Source organism: Hemiscyllium ocellatum, chromosome 30 (assembly GCF_020745735.1).
Source record: "Hemiscyllium ocellatum isolate sHemOce1 chromosome 30, sHemOce1.pat.X.cur, whole genome shotgun sequence".
In the NCBI taxonomy this organism is placed as follows: Eukaryota; Metazoa; Chordata; class Chondrichthyes; order Orectolobiformes; family Hemiscylliidae; genus Hemiscyllium; species Hemiscyllium ocellatum.
In genome coordinates, this window is record NC_083430.1 from 39,535,305 (window position 1) to 39,559,653 (window position 24,349).

The 24,349-nt window shown below is 42.0% G+C and overlaps 1 protein-coding gene across 1 annotated transcript; it reads right to left on the reverse strand.

Moving 5' to 3' along the window:
* Positions 1–10,781: 10,781 nt before the first annotated feature.
* On the reverse strand, positions 10,782–22,080 carry LOC132830131 (V-type proton ATPase subunit d 2-like). The gene is made up of 8 exons (XM_060847633.1): positions 21,737–22,080; positions 20,069–20,240; positions 19,260–19,438; positions 18,630–18,709; positions 17,957–18,034; positions 15,693–15,869; positions 12,022–12,099; positions 10,782–11,356 (listed from the first exon to the last, which is right to left on the reverse strand). Exons 1-8 carry the CDS (start codon positions 21,861–21,863, stop codon positions 11,195–11,197), a joined length of 1,053 nt encoding a protein of 350 aa, XP_060703616.1. The 5' UTR covers positions 21,864–22,080; the 3' UTR covers positions 10,782–11,194.
* Between the last annotated feature and the right edge of the window lie 2,269 nt (positions 22,081–24,349).

The window sequence follows — 24,349 nt, forward strand, 5'->3', positions numbered from 1 at the left end:
TTGGAATTCTGTCTGACTCCTCTTAACTGTATCCAGAGGGTTTGCCTTCACCTTGGTAATATGTTCCACAGTCTGGCCTCCACTTGAGCAAGAAAGTTTCTCCTGCGAATGTATTAGTAAGTATCCCTGGTTCTGGTTCTCACCAGCAAATTTCTATTTCCAACCTACTATATACTTCATAATCCAAAAATGTCTAGGTCAGCCTTCCATTCAGTCTTTCTTTGGTGGGTAGAGGTTCAATCCCAATATTTACTGACAAGTACAACCTTTCAATCATAGATTCATTCCCATCAATGTTTTTGCATCTTCTATTGCAGCTCTCTCTAGATCCTTCTATGGAGATATGTGCTTAGTCCACCATGAGTAGTCAAACAAGATCCTAAACAAGTTTACAGTAACTTTCTCACTTTTCAATTTCATCCCTCTTGAAATTAGCTTACAGCATTGCTTGCTATTTTTATGGTTTCATTAAGTTCCATTGCTATTTTTATGATTTGTTCTGTCCCAGATCTCTTTTTCAACTGATTCCAAGGAGTATGTGAATTTCCTTACAAACGTACCACCTCAGAAGTCTCCATATTGATGTATTTTGCCATACACTCATTCTGCCAGTTATTAATATCTGCTGTATTTGGGGCAACCCTTCTTTGTCTTCATGATATCCAGATCATTTGTAAAGTTTTAAATTGTCTTTCTGATTCCTTTGCACAAATCATTTGTGAATGGTGAACAACAATGTTGATCCCTGAGAAATATCAATTCCCACCTTTTGCAATCTACCTTTGACTTCTACTTTCTGTTTAGTTTTCTCCATTCTGCAATTAATCCATGATTGTACACGTTCAGTACCCATGGGGATGGCCTCAACCGGGATCTTGGGTTCATGTCACTCTGCAGGTGACCCCACCACACTCTCCACTCTCTCTCACACACACACAAGCATACATAAATGCACTCACATACCCCCTCTCATGCACACACTCTCACAGGCATAAACTCCATTACACTCAAGCACATGCTTTCTCAAGCACGCACACACACACTCTCTCTCTCTCCCCCTCACATACATGTGGACACACACTCTGTCATTCTCTCTCCCAAGCGCACACACACTTTCCCTTTCTCCCTCACCCACACACACGCGCACACACACACAAACATCCATATAAGTCTATGGGGTGAATTTGCATTTGCAGATTTGTATTTGTAGATACATTCTATTTTGTTCAAAAAGCACACAATCTGTAGACAGTTAGTCAATGTGACATTTTATAAATACCTACTTTGAAAATAAAACCATTCCCCATTCTAAGTGGTTAAAGACTTAACAGCCATCTAGAGTTGTCTAGTACATCACATCAGTGGGAAGACAATTGTTCCTGCTGTTTCAAAAAATTCACGCTGAAGTGAGAAAACCAGTGGACCAAATAGACATTTATTATAATCAACAACCTTTATTGTTTCCAGCTTTTGATTCCCATTTTATGTTAGTCATTAAATTTAGATTCTACTTATGAACTTGGTACGATTCAAAACTCAGACCGTTAGTTTGCCCCTCTGGATTACTAGTTCAGTGTCTTTACCACTACCCCCTCAACTCCCTCAAAAGACCAGAATGCGGCTAAATGATTAGTGGTAAATTCTCCAATGATGAAGCAGTGCATGTCCACATGGTGCAAATCCTAGACACAGCCAGGCTTGAGCTAGTAACTGGCAAATAATAGTACCACAAATGTGTGAGGCTGTAATCATCTCCAACAAGAGACCACCTAATGATTGTATTCAATAGTCTACTATCGTCAAATTTCCCACCATCAGCAGGATAGGAGAGGAAGTTAATTCCCCAAAACTTCACAATCCACAAGCACAAGTCAGGGATGCAATGAAATATGCTCCAGATGGATGTGCTGAGGGACAAAGTTCAAGACTATGTGCTGAGAGTTGTGCTAACGTTTTGGGCGGGTGCCACCTGGGTGCAGTGGGGAAAGACCACTGTCTAGGGTCTTTCTGCTGAAGTTAAATAATGGTCCGTTCAGTCATCAGACTCTCCTGGTGCTTCAAATGTATGTAAATGTAATCTTGTCTAAGTAAGAAATGCCTTGGTTTGTCTGCTGGATAGAATCAAACTCCAATGTTTGTTTCTTCATGTGCTACTGTACAGAACTGAACTGCTTAAGTGACTATGTATGGATATAAAGATATTTTTATGGATAAAGTATATTTTTGCAATAATGAAAAGGATGTAGCTACAACAACTTAAGAAGCTCATTATTGTCCAGGACAAGGGAGATTATTAAATTAGGACCCAATCCATTCCCTGCACCACAAGCCAATCATTACTAGTGTTATCCTGAATGCAGGGTCTAACGGCAAAGTGTATATCACCTTTCCAAACAGATGGGGAAAGTGGTAAGAATCTGTATGATCCAAGTACAAACTGTGTGGCTGAGAAGGTCAGTACTAAAGGAACACTGTAAAAACAATGACTGCAGATGCTGGAAACCAGATCCTGGATTAGTGGTGCTGGAAGAGCACAGCAGTTCAGGCAGCATCCAACGAGCAGTGAAATCGACGTTTCGGGCAAAAGCCCTTCATCAGGAATAAAGGCAGAGAGACTGAACGCTTCAGTCTCACTGCCTGTATTCCTGATGAAGGGCTTTTGCCCGAAACGTCGATTTCGTTGCTCGTTGGATGCTGCCTGAACTGCTGTGCTCTTCCAGCACCACTGATCCAGAATAAAGGAACACTGTCCCAATCATGGCTGAGGATGTCATTTCTGTTCAAAGCAGATTCAATCTGCAATTGAAATGGTTTTTCTATTTTGAACATGAAATAGGGAGTTAACTGCATAAAGCAGGGGTAACATGAGATTATATTTCCTGTGTTGTTGGCGACAATTCTGCAGGTGGTTATAGTAAGACCACTGAAGAGAGAGTTATTAACATTGGATGTAAATCCAATAGATGGAATCTTATCAGGATCTGAGCAATGTGAGCTATGGTGAGATTTGTGGCAGAATTGGACAAGACATCTAGTGAAGCCAATCTTGACACGATGAACTTCTTTTATGCTTTTCACAAGTAGTGGAGTGAGTTTCTGGTCAGACAATAGCAAGTTGGCAATTAAAGATAATTATTACTAGTGACGCTTCATTAACAGCCCAACTCACCTTATTAATATTCAGCTTTCTATCTGACCAAATTCACCAAAAAGGGCTGGACGTCGAGAAAACTTGACTTTGAAATCCGAGCAGATATTTGGCACATTCAGCTCAGCCCTTACTCTGACAACTTGGCCGACATCTGAGTGTACACTCTGTGGGCACTGGCCTCATGTACCGCATTTCTACAAAATTTGGCATCTGACGTGTCAGCAACTAAGTTACCTTGTGACACATTTCCGATCCACCTACAAGTCGCTTCGACACTTCAGTGCTGCTCCCAAGGCTGCACTGGCAACTATTATTTTAATGCTACTGTTATAACACTGTAGTTAGGCGTACATGCCCAGCTCATTGACTGGACCAGGCTGAATCACCAGGTTCTTTGCTCACTATTATAGAGTACACTCATTTTGAGCTTATCTGAATGCCTATAGCATCCCAGCCTTGCCATTTTGCGCTTTGACCCCTCAGCCAGAGTGGAATTATAGAGTCACAGAGATGTACAGCATGGGACAGCCCGTTCAGTCTAACTCATCCATGCTGACCAGATATCCATTTGCCAACACTTGGCCCATATCCCTTCCTATTCATGTACTCATCCAGATGCCTTTTAAATGCTGTAATGGTACCAGCCTCTACCACTTCCTCTGGCAGTTCATTCCATACATGCAGCATCCTTTGCATGAAAAAGTTGCCCTTTAGGTCCCTTTTAAATCTTTCCCCTCTCCCCCTAAACCTATGGTCTCTAGTTCTGGACTCCACTACCCCAGAGGAAAGAGTTATTTAACCTATCCATGCCCCTCTTGATTTTATAAAACTCTATAAGGTCTCCTCTCCCTCCAATGCTCCAGGGAAAACAGCCCCAGCCTATTTAGCCTCTCCCTATAGCTCAAACCCTCCAACCCTGGCAACATCCTTGTAGATCTTTCCTGAACCCTTTCAAGTTACACAACATCCTTCCTATGGGAAGGAAACCAGAATTGCACACAATATTCTAAAAGTGCCCTTAACAATGTCCTGTAAAACTGCAACATGACCTCACAACTCCCATACTTAATGCTCTGACCAATAAAGTAAAGCATACCAAACGTCTTCTTCACTATCCTGTCTACCTGAGACACTTGCTGTCCTCTAAGAAAACCTTCGTTGTCCACTACACCTCCAATTTTGGTGTCATCTACAAACTTACTAATTATACCTCCTATGTTCACATCCAACTCATTTACATAAATGACAAAAAGCAATGGACACAGCACCAAACCTTGTGGCACACCACTGGTCACAGGCCTCCAGTCTGAAAGGCAACCTTCCACCACCATCTTCTGTCTTCTACTTTTGAGCCAGTTCTGTATCCACATGGCTAGTTTTCCCTGTACTCCATGAGATCTAACCTTGCTAACCAGTCTACCATGAGGAACTTTGTTGAACACCTTACTGAAGTCCATTTGGATTACATCCACTGCTCTGCCCTGATCAATCTCTTTATTATTTCTTCAAAAACTTAATTAAGTTAGTGAGACATGATTTCCCATGCACAAAGCCATGTTCACTATCTCTAATCAGTCCTTGCCTTTTCAAATACATGTAAATCCTGTGCCTCAAGATTTCCTCAACAACTTTCCCACCGTTGATGTCAGGCTCACTGGTTTATAGTTCCCTGGCTTTTCCTTACCACCAATTTTAAATAGTGGCACCACGTTAGCCAACCTCCAGTATTCTGGCACCTCACCTATGACTATTGATGATGCAAATATCTCAGCAAGGGGCGCAGCAATCATTTCCCTAGCTTCCCACAGAGTTCTATGGTACACCTGATCAGGCCCTGGGGACTTATCCACTTTTATATAACTTATGTTACCTCTGTCTTGCCGTACCATTTAGCGCAGATACAAAGGAAGGAAGCTTATCATGGTTGTCATCAGATATGTCAAGGCAATGGAGAAAGTCTTCACTCAGGGGGGTCCTGGCACTGTAAATCAAGGGCAGCCTCTGATACAAACCCAGGTGTTAGAAATAGTCACTCAGCCACTTGGGACAGTTAGTCAGGATGCTCTCCACATTAGAGGTGATGGGTTGAATATCAGTCAGCCCATCACATGCCTTGACTCTTTCTGCCCTATTGTTTGCTGTTTACCCCCTCAAATGAGAGAGGCAGGTATTATAGATTACCGGAAGTGGGTGGCACAGCTGTTACTATTGGTGCAGGTGGGGAGTGTCCTGAGTGAGTGAATGGACAGTCCAGGGGTCATGTGCAGGGCTCGTGGTTTGGGGGTTAGGTTATTGACAGCAAGTCAAGGAAGATTATTCAGGCATCAGTGAGAGTGGCAGAACATCAGCCTTGGTGGGTACAGTAGCAGAGATGATAGTGTGAGTGGAAGTACTGGGGAGAAGATGGTGACACTTACACTGGCAGAGTGAAGTAGGTCATTGACCTTCTTTCTATAGTGATGCATATTTCTCCAGAGGCTGAGACTGCACTGACATGTCGGGGAGTGGGGTATGGTCTGGTGTTGTGGCCTCTCCTGTTGGTCGTGGGGAAGGAGGAAGTCCCATGTCAGCATCACCCTATCCAGCAAGACCTCCAGGACCCTGCCTCCAAAGTGGGGAGCTGATTACACCCTGTCCGCCATATCCAGGACAAATATCAGGAACAGTGCAGGGCAGATCCAGATTGACAGTGCTTGTCCATCTGCACAACAGGCTTTTAAAGATGGCGTAGGTGCAAGGGATGCTGCTGAATTCCAAATATCCGGAGTGGCAAATTGTTCTGAGAATGGTGCATCAGAAGGTGGGGGTAGAAATTGGACGTGAGGAATTCCATGGAGTGGAGGGTCTATTTACCCCATTCATGCCCCTCATAATTTTATAAACTTCTGTAAGATCACTCCTCAACTTCTGATGCTCCATCCTCTATTTTCAGTTCCCATTTGCTGTTCTGAAACTCGCATCATATCTAATTTTTTACCTCTCTCAAACTACTATTTTCTCCTCCAAAGGATAGATGGCGAGACAATAAATGCTTCTTGAAATAAATTCCTCTCTAATTCTAGACAATCCTTTCCTGATGTGCTTCCCTTGAAGTGACTTTGTTTTGTCTAAAGTTTGTATTCCTTTACCCAGAGAAAAATCTGAGTTAAGCTGAGTAAACATTTCTGTGAACACCAACCATTACCTATCCTTGGTTGTACGTTCCTCACATTTATTTTCAAAAATATACTTTATTCATAAAATATCTTTATATACGTACATAGTCACTGAAGCAGTTCAGTTCTGTACAAAAGCATATTAAGAAAACAAACAAACATTAGAGTTTGACTCTATCCAAAGGCATTTCTTACTTGTACAAGACTATATTTACATCTGTTTGAGGCACTGAGAGGGTGCAATAATTGAATGGATCTCTATTTAATTCCAGCAGAAAGAGCGTAAACAGTGATCTTTTCCCACTGCACCTTAATGGCAGTTGTGCCAAGCTTTAATACTTCCCTCAGCACATTGTCTGGACCTTGGAATATGCTAGTCTACAGCACTTAGTCATGATCAAATCCTTGCTCTGAGAGTCCAACAAGTTTCTGGCAGATCAAAGAGCATCTTTCACTGAGTTGATGGTCCTCCAGGCAGTCGACATTCCTCACATTCCTCTTAGTGTGCAGTAATAACATTCCTGAGCCTCTGTTGAATATCCACCAACTTGATGAGTTCACCCAAGATTCCTCCCTTTACTGTTGTGGGCAACTAGAACCATTTTTTACTAATACTGTCACTCAAATAATAGAGTGCATTTACAATAAAAGCATTAAAGTTTAATTTGTGAATATCCCAAGGCCAAATTTCAGGTCAGTCTGTGGGAAATAACAAAAGCTCATTAAACTGTAATTAAATTGACTTCATGCAGAATTGCTACATTAAGATTCCTGGTTTTTCTGCATTCCTAAATCTCAGAATCTTGGGCAATATCTGCAAAATGGGATTAATCTGAACTTGCATTAAATGCTTATCAGTTCAGTTAACTGAACTAACAAGAATGGTGAAAGTAGTTGAATCGATCACATTTTTCACAATAGAGAGACCAGAGGAGCAAATTATTTTCCTCAAAACAGTATCCATGCCATGTGTAGGTGAGTGTCCTATGAGAATAAAATTATCTTCTCAGTTGCAGTATATTTTACTGGAATCAATTTGGTTCTTGCTACTTCCAGTTCACTCTCTCTCTAGATTCAAAACATGTACCCTTGGATTAGAAATTCCGCCATAAGCCTTTCCATCTCTTTATGCTGCTTTTCCTTTATGACATTCCTTAAAAAAATACCTCGTCGATCAAACATTTGATCATGGGACCTTATACCTCTTATGTGGCTTGATGTCATTTTATAAAACACTCTGCTAAATACATTCTAATGATCAGAGTTACAGCTAACAGCTGTAGCTCTGTGCTAGATCTCTCTCACCTCTGTGCTAGATCTCTCTCACCTCTGTATTCGAAAATTGTAGATTTCAGATTTTGTTCTCAGACTTGAATCACACAATCCAGACTAACATTCCAATGCTGCACGGAAAATGTACTTCAGTGGTGATCAGATTTGTGGCCTGAGCAATTTTTATTCCTTAGGTAATATCACAAAGACAGATTATCTGGTATCGTTACTTTGCTGCGTGTGGGTTCTGCCTTCCATGTTTCCTACATTGGCACAGTAATTAAATCACACTTCAAAAATATTTAATGTAAAGTACTGTGGTAAATCCTTAGGTTGTGAAAGGCACAAGGGTTGTGAAAGGGTTCTTTTAGTGCTGAGATATTCGTAACTTGGGTCCCTGTTGACGTGTACAAATTATGAACAGCTGGAAGGAGCATTGACTGCACATAGTACCATGGAAAACAGCACTATTTAAATCCTGCTCCCTTCCAACAGAGCATACGAGGAGATTCATTAAACCATGCTGCAATACTAAATGTGAAAATTCACTTGAAAAATGTCCCAGTGTTAATACTTAATATACACAATACATGAGCACCTCTTGCAGCTTTCAGAGCAAACAGATTTTAATTCATCATTTTGTGCTGGAGTTGAAACTTGGCTCCTGAGGTTCTATGCCATTTTTCAACAGCACATTCTTAATCTGTGACTTGTATAACCTGGAAAATGTTTCCCAAAGTGAAGGTCAGGATCCCAAACAGGGTCCCAGCTGAACAGTTGAGGTTGTGCGCTCTGAACCAACAATGGCAGACTCCTCTCTCCCTATTCTAATAGGTCTTCTCTCCTCATTACCCAGCAGCCCCTCCCACCACGCTTTCTGTTTTCATCAAGGAGTTGTGACAATTTTCAAAACTCAAAATGGGGTCACATTGGAAAGAAATTTGGGAAGCACTGACCTAGAAGGATAAGGGCAGCAAACGCGTGGGAACAACCTTCACATTTCCCTCTAGGTAACACATCATCCTGACTTTGAAATTATGTTGCTATTCCCTCACTATCTCTATGTCGACGTTTCAGTAAAATTCCCTTCTTACCAGCACTGTTTGTGTAACTACACTGCAGTGGTACAAGAAGGTAGCTCATCGCCATTGTTCAGGGAAATTAAAGATGGGGAACAAATGCTGGTCTTGCCTATGATGCTCACATCCCATGAATAAATAAAGCAATACACAATTCCTCAACAATGCAAACAATAAAATCCCAAGTTTGTAGTTTGGTAATTTGATAGATCAATTCTTAATTCAAACTGGGGAGCGGCTGAGGTAGAGACTATGAATAATAATAGGGTTTAAGCATAAAGCCTCAGCAGGTCAAACACATTTTAGCAAAGGAGATGTATCCTAAACCTGGAAAAGCCACTAGACACAATTGGACTAATACAGTTTACAGTTCCATCAGATGCCATTGGCCCAGCATGTAATTGACAAGGTGTGACAAATTTATTACACAGTGTACCTGGCGCAGTATCAGAACTACATTAGATGCATTGATACACTGAGTTGAACTTATCACATCAAAGCAGTAAATCAATCTAATTTCAACACAAATTGTACAGTGTTGCATGGAACAGCAAAATCTAATAAAGCATAATTAATTATGCTTTAGTGACACTAAGAGTCAAATCCCAGAAGAGTTCAGCAAGGAATTCAAATCAGCAAGGAATTCAAATAAGGTGTTTAAGGATTGAAGACACCGAGAATATTGGAGAAATTCAGCAAATCTGGCAGTGTCTGTGGAGAGAGCAAACAAAAAAGTTAATGTTTCGAGTCCAGAGTTACTTGCAGGTGGGACTAGATTGGGTTGGGGTATCTGATTGGCATGGAAAGGTTGGACAGAAAGGTCTGTTTCCATGGTGTATATCTCTATAGCTCTATGACTTTAAGGCACGTTGGACTCAAAACATTAATTCTGCTTCTCTCTCCACAGATGCTGCCAGATCTGTTGAATTTCTCCAGCATTCTCTGTGTTTGGTTCAGATTCCAGCATCTGCAGTACTTTGCTTCTATTTGAATTCAAGGGTCGGTCTGGTTCCTTGGTACATATTTAGCAAGATACTGAAAACTAACTCACTTCTATTGTTGTTAGCAGTTGTTACTGTCATCGTCACTGTTGTTTTTACTGTTACTATTTTTATTTGCAGTTGCAACTGTTATTGTAACTAATATTGTTACAATCTAAAAAAAATTCTCTAGATGTGGGGATTGCTGACAAGGTCACAACTTATTACCCGTCAGAAATTGCTGTGGGAAGTTGACGGTGAAACTTGTTCTTGAAATGCTGAGCAGTTTAACACAACTGAGCTGCTAGCCCTAAACTAAGTCAGTCAAGAATCAACAATGCTAATATGGATCTGGAGGAGTCACATATAGGGTGTACTGGGTAAATGCAATAGGTTTCTTCCTTAAAGTATATCACTGAACCAGTTAAGTTTTTACTACAGTCTGACAGTTTCATCATTACGTTTGCAGATACCAGTACTTTTCCACAGATTTTTAAACCTGAATTAAATTTCTTGAACCGCCTTAATGGGATATGAACTTATGCCCTGGATTACCAAGTTCAACAACAGAAACACTAGTTTACTGTACTCCAGAGGACAATATGACTATCCATTACACAGTATGACTAGTACAGTGCGGAAATCTAATACATAATGTGACTGGTACAGTGTGATAATCGCAACGCATAAATAACCAGGCAGTGTGACAATTCCATTATATGTGATATATAGAAATCTCTAGCACAAACAGCAATCGTGCTGGGTGATTGAATATAAGGCTGAGATAGACATATTTTGACCTCCAACAGGATGAAGGAGCTCAAGCAGGGCAGTAAATTTAAGGTCACAATGAGATCAGCTATGATTTTAATAAATTAAGGATTGAAATCAAATGGCCTATCCCTCTTCTATTTTCTTTATTCATTCATGAGATGTGGGATCACTGGTTGGGCCAGCATTTCTTGCCATTGAGGTGTTGATGAGTTGCCTTCTTGAACCACAGAAATGTATTTGCTGTGTGATGTGTTTTGTTATATTTGACAGAATGCAAAAAGCTTGTAACTGAAGGTAAGAATTATATATTTTTAATAGACAACTTTGTACTTAGTTTTCATTTGTGATTGGAAATTTGAGATAGAACACATCAACACCAATACTTGTTTATTACTTCAAATCATGGTAAAACAAGGTAATACATTAGAACACACTAAAAGACTGACAGTATTGAGGGAATCCCAGGCTGGGCTAATGAGTAATCTGCTAAATAGAGGTTGCTATCTCAGGGCTGATCACCAAGGCCAAAAGTTAACAAAGGTTAATATAAGATCATATTTGATTAACAAAATGCAAATTTCTCACAACTGGGTGAGAGGTGATTACTCAGAATAAACTGTTGTAGATTACTGAGGATCAATTATTGGAGACAAGTCACTGGAGTTGGTCACTCAAGTAGATCACAGAGACACTGGTCATTAAAGATCAGTGACTTGGGACAGGTTACAGGAGTTAGTTATTGGTTATTCTTAGGATGCCAGTGATGGTTTAGATGACTTGCACTCAGAGTATGGGGATGTAGTTGTCAATGCGAGTCCGATGTCTCTGGGCTATACATTCCGCAATCCATACAATATTCCGACATTCCTGCTCCTTCAGTTTCATATAGGCATGGAACACCCCAAAGTGAAACTGGTTATTAAATGCCATTACATTGAGCTTCACCTGAGAAGGAAAACAAAGTTACAATTGGATTGATCCAACATCATGAGGATCTCTCATACAGGATGTGAGAACACCTGAATTGAGATGAGTGAGATACTTATTTTGAGGACTAGTTTCTTTGATTAAAAGCCACATATCCATTTCCTGATACAGTAGAACCAAGTCCTGCCAATGTCTTCAGATGTGACTTCGTAAGTGACTTCCCTTCTGTCTGATGTGGATGGGAAGCATATCAATGTCATGTTACTGATGTGGAGGTGTCCCTTCCAGCTGTTTCCCTCTAGGCTGCAGTTCAGATTATTTCCAAAGAGTTTCTCACAGAAAGCACCAAACCAAAACATAGGCCATCGTTGAACCGCTACACCTCTTTAGGCAAGCAGCAGCACACAACTTCTACCCTTTGCTCTAGAACATGTCTTGGTGGCCAGTCTAAGTCTGAGTCAGCCCTTGGCCAATGTACTTAAGGTAACTAATCGAGGAAATACAGCATGAACCCAAACTCGGTAGACACAAAAATGCTTTACGTATTTTGAGAGGCAGGTGGAAGAAGGGGGCAGCAGTAATGATTGGAGGATTTCAAGGTGAATAAGAGACAGGTGAGTGACAGTAGGGAATGGGTGATGAAAGGGGATCAGTGGTCTGAGGAGCCCAGTTGGGATTATTACCTCATATTCAAAGAACTTGTCCTCCAGTGTCTTCTCATTGGAATTCTTCTCTGCACCTTCAAACAAGAGTTTATATTCCTGACAGATGAGAGTAAGAGGCAAGTCAGAAATAAACATTATCCCAGGCTAGGATCCCATGGACTGAAACTTTACACCCCTCCCCCATCAGAAGCTGTATTCTGACATTTTGAATGCTGACTCTGATGAGGCTGTGCCAGAGTCAAGGACTTCCACTAAAAGGTGACTCGGTGACAGGATACCAGCCTCTGTGGAGGGGTCATCTTGCCTGCCACTTACCACCTCCACTGGTGTTTAATCAGATGGAGACAAACAATCTGTTCTTAAGTCAATTGAGGGCCTGAAATAGCCAATTAATAGTACCTGAAGGACCTCGTCTCTGGTGGAATTTTACCAGCAGTTGACAGCGCCCACATTATGTAGTAAGGCTGCCAGGTAAATTCTGGGAGTCTTGTTTTGTTTGCCACCCTGTATCCAACGGAAGATCTCCCCACACCCGACCCTAACAAAACAGACAGTACTGACCCTCCTCCCACCTCCTTATCCATGCCCTCACCTGCCTAACTAGCCCCGATAAGATTGCCCCACCTACCCAATATAAAATCTAGCCCATGTGCTCTAAATCCCTCTCTAAATCCCTGTGGTAGAGACAGACCTAAAGAGTCCTTACAGTGACAGGGTCAGTTCAACATTCCTGCTCCTCGTGGTTCACAAAGAGTTCACAGAGAGGTAAAGTTTGAAACTTGCCAGAGCCGCTTGAGAACAGGCCCTCCTCTCGTGTTACCATGCAGCTGCCAAGTGTCAGTGTAGGTGACCCAGACTGCTATTAGCAGGAGTTTTCCCAGAGCAGGGATCTTCATTGGGAATAATAGATTGCCTGGCTAGAAGCCAGGAAGGAAGCAGAATCTGATTTTAATTTTAATCCCTTGTTTGAAGCTCTAAAAGAAAGTAGGAGTGTACTTCAGAGGGAAATCAGGAGGGCAAAACGGGGACATGAGGTAGCTTTGGCAAATAGAGTTAAGGAGAATCCAAAGGGTTTTTACAAATATATTAAGGACAAAAGGGTAACTAGGGAGAGAATAATGCCCCCCAAAGATCAGCAAGGCGGCCTTTGTGTGGAGCCACAGAAAATGGGGGAGATACGAAATGAATATTTTGCATCAATATTTAAACTGTTGTAGATTACTGAGGATCAATTATTGGAGACAAGTCACTGGAGTTGGTCACTCAAGTAGATCACAGGATATGGAAGGATATGGAAGATATAGACTGTAGGGAAATAGAAGGGGACATCTTGCAAAATGTTTAGATTACAGAGAAGGAAGTGCTGGATGTCTTGAAATGGTTAAAGGTGGATAAATCCCCAGGACCAGATCAGGTGTACCCGAGAACTCTGTGGGAAGCTAGAGAAGTGATTGCTGGGCCTCTTGCTGAGATATTTGTATCATCGATAGTCACAGGTAAGGTGCCAGAAGACTGGAGGTTGGCAAACGTGGTGCCACTGTTTAAGAAGGGCAGTAAAGACAAGCCAGGGAACTATAAACCAGTGAGCCTGACCTCAGTGGTGGGCAAGCTGTTGAAGGGAATCCTGTGGGACAGAATGTACATGTATTTGGAAAGGCAAAGACTGTTTCAGGATAGTCACCATGGCTTTGTGCGTGGGAAATCATGTCTCACAAACTTGATTGAGTTTTTTGAAGTAACAAAGAAGATTGATGAGGGCAGAGCAGTAGATTTCATCTATATGGACTTCAGTAAGGCATTCGACAAGGTTCCCCATGGGAGACTGGTTAGCAAGGTTAGATCTCATGGAATACAGGGAGAACTAGCCATTTGGATACAGAACTGGCTCAAAGGTAGAAGACAGGGGGTGGTGGTGGAGGGTTGTTTTTCAGACTGAAGGCCTGTGACCAGTGGAGTGCCACAAGGATTGGTGCTGGGCCCTCTAAATTTTGTCATTTACATAAATGATTTGGATGCGAGCATAAGAGGGACAGTTAGTAAGTTTGCAGATGACATCAAAACTGGAGGTGGAGTGGACAGTGAGGAGGGTTACCTCAGATTACAACAGGATCTGGACCAGATGGGCCAGTGGGCTGAGAAGTGACAGCTGGAGTTTAATTCAGATAAATGCGAGGTGCTGCATTTTGGGAAAGCAAATCTTAGCAGGACTTATACACTTAATGGTAAGGTCCTAGAATGTGTTGCTGAACAAAGACCTTGGAGTGCAGGTTCATAGCTCCTTGAAAGTGGAGTCGCAGGTCGATAGGACAGTGAAGAAGGCATTTGGTATGCTTTCCTTTATTGGTCAATATATTGAGTACAGGAGTTGGAAGGTTGTGTTGCGGCTGTACAGGACATTGGTTAGGCCACTGTTAGAATATTGCGTGCAATTCCGGTCTCCTTCCTATCGGAAAGATGTTGTGAAACTTGAAAGGGTTCAGAAAAGATATTCAAGGATGTTGCCAGGGTTGGAGGATCTGAGCTACAGGGAGAGGCTGAACAGGCTGGGGCTGTTTTCCCTGGAGCATTGGAGGCTGAGGGTTGACCTTATAGAGGTTTACAAAATTATGAGGGGCATGGATAGGGTAAATAGGCAAAGTCCTTTCCCTGGGGTGGTGGAGTCCAGAACTAGAGGGCATATGTTTAGGGTGAGAGGAGAAAGATGTAAAAGAGACCTAAGAGGCAACTTTTTGATGCAGAGGGTGGTACGTGTATGGAATGAGCTGCCAGAGGATGTGGTGGAGGCTGGTACAATTGCAACATTTAAGAGGTATTTGGATGGGTATATGAATAGGAAGGGTTTGGAGGGATATGGGCCAGGTGCTGTCAGCTGGGACTAGATTGGGTTGGGATATCTAGTCGGCATAGACGGGTTGGACTGAAGGGTCTGTTTCCATGCTGTACATCTCTATGACTCTATGTCTCTATGCTTGTCAAAAGAAATTAAAATAGGAGCCATTGAGACACCGCTGAGCTCTCCAGCTGTAGTCCCCCACTCTCAGTTGCCCACACTGTGGGCTCCATAAGAGATTCAGAGCCTTTTCTTTGACCTTTCGTGGTCCAAGACATAATTGTGGAATTTTTAAATGTGGGGTAATGGGAAGCACATGTTGGGAAAAGGACCCTTCAAATATGCCTGGGTTTTGGTTTAGCTGAAGACTGAATGTGAACATGGTATTATCATTGACATTGCCGTCTGGGAGTTTAAAACATCCAAGTACTCAGGACACAGGGACATCAACAAGAATATAATTGCTGGACCGTCACAGTTTGACTGTGCTATGTTGATTGCTGCTGCTGGTGTGGGTGAGTTTGAAGTTGGTATATCAAATGGATAAACTAGAGACCATGCTCTGTTTGCCTACACTCTGGGTGTCAAGCAACCTATTGTTGGTATCAACAAGATGGACTCCAATGAACCACCATACAGCAAGGACAGACAAGGAAATTGTAAAAGAAACCAGCATGTACATCAAGAAGATCAGTTACAATCCTGACGGTGTTCCTTTGTCCCCGTTTTTGGTTGGCATGGTTAAAATATGTTGGAAGCCAATGCAAAATTGCCCAAGGGTTAGAAAATGGAAAAGAATTAGGAACGGGACATTGACTGAACATTGACTCCAGTAACAATGAGAACTTGGAGAACGTACCGCATGATATTCAGCGACTGCACGCACATGCTCAAAATCCTCAGCTTTGGATAAAAGGGTCAAGCCATCTGGGTGCAGTCTGCCGCAGCGTGGATAAAGTGTAGCTCGATCCTCTCTGCTCAGCTCAGTGCCAAATGAGTTCAGGGTGATGATAAATGCACGTCGATCAGCTTCAAACTAGATAGGACAATACTGAGGTGTGAGTGAGAGCTCTGAGTGAGACAGTGCTCATACAGATAGCCTAGAATCAGATAGATTGAATTACATTTACTGTAATATGTCATTCAGTCCATCCAGTCTATGTGCACTTTCATATGACTCTTTTCCCATCATACTTTAAATCCCATTAATATATTCAATTAATCTTTTCTCTCTGAGGCATTTAGAAAAGGTGCACTTAAGGGGAATTTAGAGAAGTTCATCAGGGTCTATAGTCATAATCATAGAGACATAAACACAGAAACAGACCCTTCAGTTCAACTCGTCCATCTGGTTGGCGTGGACGAGTTGGACCGAAGGGTCTGTTTCCGTGCTGTACGTCTCTATGATTATGACTATAGACCCTGATGAACTTCTCTAAATTCCCCTTAAGTGCACCTTTTCTAAATGCCCCAGCCATTCTTTTGGTAGTGAATTCCACATTCTCACTAGTCTCTAGGTAGAGAGGTTTCTCTTGAGCTCTCTATTGATTTCTATTTAGCAACTATCTTATATTCATGGCAGTCCCTCATAAGTGGAAACTGCTTCTTTACAGCTCTCACATTATATCTTCTCATGATTTTAAAGACTTCTGAAAGGCCACCTTTTCAATATTTTTTCTCTTTGAGAAAAGTGTCCCTACCCTGACAAGTATATCTGCTCAGTCTGGCCTAATCCTTGTGAATCATATTTTTGCACCTTCTACAACCCACATCATTTTTATGATATGAAAACCAGAACTGTGCAGTCAAATCAAGATTTGATGCAAGTTTAGCATAAACTGTCTGTTTTTCAGCTCTCTCTCTCTCTAAAATTTAACCATAGTACCTTTTTAAAAATTCATTAACCTCTCATGGCTCTGTTCTCTACCCCATTGTTTTCACAAGGAGTCTTGTGGCCTCCTTTATGACCTCACCGAAATGCAACATCTTATATTTATCTGGTTCAGAACTCATTTACCAGGGTTTGCAGGTTTAATAATTCCTATATTTTGGTACATTGTGTTCTCATTGTGTGTTCTGCAATTTTGAAATTATAGATTATTTATTTAAATGGTTAAAACAGTGATTTCTGTGAGAGCACCACTTCTCTTTTTGCGTTACCCACTTTCTTGACTTCTCTTGTAACTTTTTAATATTCCTATTTCTCATCCTATCCTTTGCGGTCCCATATGTGTATGTTTTTTTTTCAGTTCTACCTTTCCCATTTCACTCAGAATTTTTCATTATTGGCTAGTATCTTCGTGTTTCTAACAGGAATATATGTTCTGCTGAACTCTATTGATCATCTGTTTAACTATTTCCCACTGCTACTATCACCTTTTCTCTGTTATTTTTATCTTGTTTCATCTCCACATCTTGATACTGAAGCAGTTAAAATTTGACTTTTTCCAATGTACTGCTTTAGGTTTTTTTTCTTGCTCATTCACTTGCTGTGCACAGATCCCAGATCCGTCAGCACTTATAACGGAAACCTGTGTATTAGGAACATAGGTACAGGCGTGGGTCATTCAGCACCTCAATGAGATTATGGTTAATCTGTGGCTGAAGTCCATTTACCTGCCTTTATCCTATATCCCTTAATACCTTTGCTTAACAAATTATTATCTACCTTGAATTTAAAATTAACAATTGATCAGCAAGTTTTACCATTTGTTGAAGAAAGTTCCAAACATCAACCCTCTGTCATGTGTAGAATTGCTTCCTAACATCTTTCTTGAACAATGTGGCCCTACTTTTTTGACTATGTTCACTAGTTCTAGAATTCCCAACCAGTGGAAATAGTTTGTCTACCCTGTCTTTTCCTGTTAATATCTTGAAGACTTTGATCATTTCACGCCTTAACCGTTTAAATTGTATTCAAGTCATTGAAGTAGAAACCCCAATAATTGGTTTATAGGTCTCATCCAACCTGCCGGTCCTCAAACTCCCTATTACTGGGATTAAACTTGAGCCTTTGCTTATGGATCAACAGCTTTAACCTTTCATGAATCTCTGGATTGTTCCAGGTCAGATTACTGGAGTTACACAGTAGCTGCAGTTGGGGGAGTTTGCTAACACGCTTACCTGCAGGATGGGGCACATCACTTCTTCAGTCTGTCCCCCCTGGTCTTTACAGAAGCCATAAAATGATTCAAGATAAGCCTAAAATAGGAAAGTGATGACACTGAGGCTTGTGAGCAGGAAATAATTTATCAATAATTCCACTCAGATTGATTTACAGAAATAAAAAAAAACCTAATGGGATTTCTTTGGGGTTTCTAGATGGAGTCAGATATGCCTACGAGTGAGTCACAAGCTGGAATCTAATCAGGTTTGGGTTGTTTATAACTCAATAACTGAATAATAGATATCCAGGAGTGAATTGGAATCTAATCAAGGAACTCAGGAGGTTTATTTATAAAATAACAGTTAGTGTCAGGATAAGGATTTGGCTTATATAACACAGGGATAAAGGGAAACATCTTCACTCACATAATTGGGGACCTTCGAAATTCTCTACCCTTGAAAGCTGTGGCTGCATTGTCAGTACAAAGAATGGATAGACTTTCGGGCACCAGAACAATCAAGGGATATGGGGAAAGTGAGAGAAAGTAGATGTAGGAGAACAGCCGTCACCTTTTGAAAGATAAAATGTGCCTGACAGTCAACATAGCCTACTTTTGTCCCTAAGTCTAGTGTCCTTAGATACTTGGAAGTGAGTTACTGATCAGAATCTAAATAGATATATTGCTCTTACCTTGTAGAGTTTATTTCTTAATATCTCAATATTAACTTCATCAAGGTCATTCTCTGAGATGCAATCTTGAAAGAAGGAAGCTGGAACATAGACATTACCAGATGACAGTTTAAACATGATCACACTGTCTAGCATGCTGCTTCATCGAACAGAGATTTTAATTGTACAGAAGATGTGTGTGAAAGTTAGATCCCTGGAATAGCCCTGAATACAGTGAAGCAGTCAGATCCCTGTACTGACCATTATCCAGTGAGATACTCCAACTCCTGCATTGATCAGTATGCAGTCCTTCAGTTAGGGCCCTGCAATGATCTTCATGTAGTGCGATACTCAAACTTCTACTCTGACCATTGTATGGTTAAACATTCAGAACCTTACACTGATCATTACACAGTAATGTACCCATATCCCTGCACTGACTGGTATTCAGTGAGACACACAAGCCATTAAATGGACCAGCTGACAGTGAGACACTGACCACTGAGACATTCAAACCCCTGCACTGATCAGTACACAATATCCCTGCATCCAGTTAAATGTCACTTGCTCCTGGCTAATGATCAGAGATTTCCCTTAGATTGTGCTGAACTCCAATTGCCTTGCTCTGGGGTCGGTGAGTCCATCTCTTACCTAATGGTGTATCGACCAGGATAGCATTGTACAGTTCAGCAGGGGTCTGAGCAATATGAACAGCCTCCATCTGCTCAAAGCTGCCCAAAGGATGGCACTTGGGAAGAAGCTCAGAGATCGGACGCTGGCGTAATGTGCCGGTAATTAGCAGGATAACATTGTCAATCATATAGCTGTACCTTTAAAACAGAGCATCAAAAGGCACAAGTTACACTAAATTCTACAGAACTGAAGCAATCAAAAGGTTCAGATCAATAATTCAATATCCAGAGCAGCCAGTTCTGATCAATATACTGTAATTCAGCCACTCTCACTCTGTCTCTTAGTTATAATCAATCTGTCAAGGTCATGCTCATTCCTTTCACATTTAATCTTTTTTATTTCAAATATATACTTTATTCATAAAAATATCTCTATCTACATAGACACTAAAGCAGTTTGGTTGTGTACAGTAGCATATGAAGAAACAAACAAATATTGAAGTCTGACTCTATCCAGCAAATAAACCAAAGACATTTCTTGTACATATTTATATTTACATAAATTTGAAGCACCGCGAGGGTCCAATAACTGAATGAAACCCCATTTAACTTCAGCAGTAAGACCTTACACTGTGGCCTTTACTCAGTGTCACTCCCTCACTGTCACAATCCCTCAGTGACACTCTCACTTTCACTGTCACTCGCAGTGTGTCACTCAAAGTGACTGCGTTACCGATGAAATACTGATTTATTAGTCAGGTATGCTTTATTCTGCCTCTTCAAAACATTTGTCTGAGAATAAAGCAACACAAAACCCCAGTTACTAACGTGATATAATCCAGGAAGGTGGTGAGGGGCTGTAAAGAATGATTCCGCAGATAGACAAATTCCACCAGCAGCTTTTGTTTCAGTTTATCATCAATGATAGAGACTGTGAGAGGACCAGTTTCATTTGCCAGAAAGCTGCCATAGTCTGTGCTTTGAAGAAGCAGCTTCAGATCTGCAGAAACAGAGCAAGAACAAGGATACATTTGCATAAAACCACCTGATATACACTAAACACCAGAACTGTTTAATGAAAGACTTTTGCTGGGACTAAGGAAAGGAGGTAACTAATTCCCAGAAATGACTGCTTTGTCCTCTCTAATATTGTTTTTAACCAGCATGGACAGACATTTCCAGCATCACCACTTACATCACCAAAGCAGGTCACATAGTGCAGACTGCAGATTAATCCTCAGCCATGGCTCCATTCCTCTATTACAGTTTAGGATATTTACTACCAGTTTGCTATGCCCTGTCAGATCGCTCCCTGACTTAGTGCTCACATCGGAAGCTGTACATAGAAGCAAAAGCAGGAGCAACCTCAGTTACATCCGGGTCCCACCTTATATACCCTTCCCTCCCCCACACCATTTTCCCTTCCTCCAAATTCCACTCATCCCTTCCATCATTCTCAATCTCCTCCATCTACTCCCTCCCCACACCCTGCCCCATTCTTCTTTCCTTATCCTGCCATTTCTTATATTCTGCAATTCCCTTAACTTAATCCCACTGCACTACCCCCTCTCCTACAACACCTCCTCTTATGAACAACAGGGCAGTAACTTTGGGTGTCAGCTGTGAGTTTTCTATTCATTCAGGGGATGTGGGTTCGCTAGTTGGGTCAGCATTTATAGCCCATCCATGATTGCCTTTCAGAAAGTGGTGAGCTGTCTGCTTGAACCCTAACAGTCCATGTGGCTTAGGCACATCAACAGCGACATTATGGAATGAGTTTCAGAACTCCGACCCAGTGACTTTGAAGGAATTGCACTACGTCTCCAAATCAGGACAGTGTGGGGATTGGAGGGGAATTTGCAGTTGGTGGTGTTCCCATGTTGTCTCTGTGGTGGAGTTCGCATGTTGTAGATGCCATTGTGTTGATAGTAGAGACTGTGAAGGTGTTAGATGGAGTCCCAGTTATATGGGCTGCTTTGTTCTGGATAGTGCTGAGTTTCTTCTGCTTGATTCAGTTAGTAGCACCTTCACCTCTAAATCAGTTCAAATCCCACTCCAAGACCCAAGCACTAAAATCGAGACTGACACTCCAATGCTGTGCTGAGAGGCTGCTGCACTAACAGGAGTCCCATCTTTAGGGTAATATAATAATCCAAGGGCCACCATTTTCTCTGGCAAACAATACAAAAGACCTGACTGCACTATTTCAACGAGACCAGGGAAGGTATCTCTGGTTCCTGATTTATATTTATTCCCCAAACAACATGACAAATTAAGATTATATGGTCATTATCATGCAGTTGTTTGTAGGAGGTTACTGTGCACACATTGCAATGTAGAAAATGCAATAACCAACAATAAGAAGCACTCATGAAGTACTTCACCAGGTATAAAGTACTTTGAGATCACCTCTCTTTGCTAAACAAATACAACTTTTTTTCTGGTCTCCCAACAAGGGAACTAAAAAAAAACAGAAAGAAATCAGCGGGGACTCACCTTCCAGTGTCTGACATTGCACCAGATTGAGGAAATCTGCCTGTTTCAGGATTCCACCTTTAAACCCTCTGACCAGTCCCTCCAAGTAACCACTGTCCACATTGAAATAAAACTCTGCAAAGCCCATCTTTAAATAAGAATTTGTAGCTCTCGAAGTGGAGTTTCTCTCTTTGATCGAACTTTGCTGCTCTCCTTCTCACACTGAAGATCAGGGCTATGAGCGTTCTTAATGAAAGCAACCACTGGACTGGTTGGTTTTGGGTGATTCTGGCTGTTTCTGCTTTGTACAATATCTCCTGATCCTCAAAACTAATAAAATTCTCCTCATGCCTGCCCCGAGCATGCTGTGAGTCCTTTTACCTCCCACACATGTTGTTATAAAACAAACCCTACACGAACACACAAATATCATGTTGCAAGGTAAACATTGATGGAACTGAATTACTTCTGAATCTATTCCCCAGCTCCAGTATGGCTGGAGCTGGGGAATAGGTTTAGAATTAATTTGGTCTGGCTTTGACCTAGGTACAGATGCACATGTGTTCCTGATGCAGGTCCAAATCTGTACAGGCTCTTAGCTCAGGTAGGTGCATATAGATTCCTGACTTGAGAGTATAGATGTGTGCAGACAAGGCATTTGCAAGTTCCTCCCAGTCACCATCTGAATCCTCTCAATACACACCTGCTCAGAAGGTGAACCAAACCAGTCTCCACTGGTTGATTACTTGGCATTTTTCGGCATGACAGGACAAAGTGAGGCCTGCAGATGCTGGACAGTCAGAGTCAAAAAGTGTGGCACTGGAAGAGGCACAGCAGGTCAGGCAGCATCCGAGGAGCAGGAGAATCGACGTTACAGGCATTAGCCCTTCATCAGGAATGCAGGGGGAAGGGAAGGGGACTGGGAAATAAATAGGAGGGGCGTGGGGGATGGGGGTGAGGTAGCTAGGAAGGCGATACGTAGATGCAGGTGATGGTGATAGGACAGAGGGAACCACATGGCATCAACATTGATTTCACCAGTTTCCTCTTCTCCCCTCCCCCAGCTCATCCTATACCCACCGCTCCAACTCGACACCACCCTCTTGAACTGCCCTACCTGTCCATCTTCCTTCCCATCTATCCGCTCCACCCTCTCCTCTGACCTATCACCATCACCCCCCACCTGGATCAGTGATTAGCACTGCCGCCCCACAGAGCCTGGGACCCAGGTTTGATTCCAGCCTCGGGCAACTGTCTGTGTGGTGTTTGCATATTCTCCCCATGTTGCGTGGGTTTCCTCCAGATGCTCTGGTTTCCTTCCACAGTCCAAACATGTGCAGATTAGGTGAATTGGCCATGCTAAATTGCCCATAGTGTTCAGGGATATGTAGGCTAGGTGCATTAGTCAAGGCAAATGTAGAGGAACAGGGTAGGGGAATAAGTCTGGGTGGGATACTCTTTGGAGGGTCAGTGTGGACGTGTTGGGCCATATGGCCTGTTTCCACACTGTAGGGATTCTATGATTCTGCATTGAGAATCTGGTTCTCTGTAAATAAGTCCCATTTCCACATATCTCTGCAAGTTTTTTTTCCCCTCAAGTGCCTTGACTGATTAGGGATAGTCAACATGGCTTTGTGTGTGGGAAATCATGTCTCACAAACTTGACTGAGTTTTTTGAAGAAGTAACAAAGAAGATTGAGGGCAGAGCAGTAGATGTGATTTATATGGACTTCAGTAAGACAAGGCTCCCCATGGGAGACTGGTTAGCAAGGTTAGATCTCACGGAATAAAGGGAGAACTAGCCATTTGGATACAGAACTGGCTCAAAGGTAGAAGACAGAGGGTGGTGGTGGAGGGTTGTTTTTCAGACTGGAGGCCTGTGACCAGTGGAGTGCCACAAGGATTGGTGCAGGCTCCTCCACTCTTGTCATTTATATAAATGATTTGGATGTGAGCATAAGAGGTACAGTTAGTAAGTTTGCAGATGACACCAAAATTGGAGGTGTAGTGGACAGGGAAGAAGGTTACCTCAGGTTACACCAGGATCTTGACCAGATGGGCCAATGGGCTGAGAAGTGGCAGCTGGAGTTTAATTCAGATAAATGCGAGGTGCTGCATTTTGGGAAAGCAAATCTTAGCAGGACTTGTACACTTAATGGTAAGGTTCTAGGGAGTGTTGCTGAACAAAGAGACCTTGGAGTGCAGGTTCATAGCTCCCTGAAAGTGGAGTCGCAGGTAGATAGGATAGTGAAGAAGGCGTTTGGTATGCTTTCCTTTATTGGTCGGAGTATTGAGTACAGGAGTTGGGAGGTCATGTTGCGACTGTACAGGACATTGGTTAGGCCACCGTTGGAATATTGCGTGCAATTCTGTGTCCTTCCTATTGGAAAGATGTGAAACTTCAAAGGGTTCAGAAAAGATTTACAAGGATGTTGCCAGGGTTGGAGGATTTGAGCTATAGGGACAGGCTGAACAGGCTGGGGCTGTTTTCCCTGGAGTGTTGGATGCTGAGGGATGACCTTATAGAGGTTGACAAAATTATGAGGGGCATGGATAGGATAAATAGGCAAAGTCTTTTCCCTGGGATTGGGGAGTCCAGAACTAGGTTTAAGGTGAGTGGGGAAAGATATAAAA

Coding starts and splice junctions, on each gene's coding strand:
- LOC132830131 (XM_060847633.1), bottom strand. CDS start 21,863: ATGGGCTTTGCAGAGTTTTATTTCAATGTGGACAGTGGTTACTTGGAG. Junction 20,241..21,736: donor GCAATGTCAGACACTGGAAG/GTGAGTCCCCGC, acceptor CTGTTTCTGCAG/ATCTGAAGCTGCTTCTTCAA. Junction 15,870..17,956: donor TGATGTGCCCCATCCTGCAG/GTAAGCGTGTTA, acceptor TGTCCTATCTAG/TTTGAAGCTGATCGACGTGC.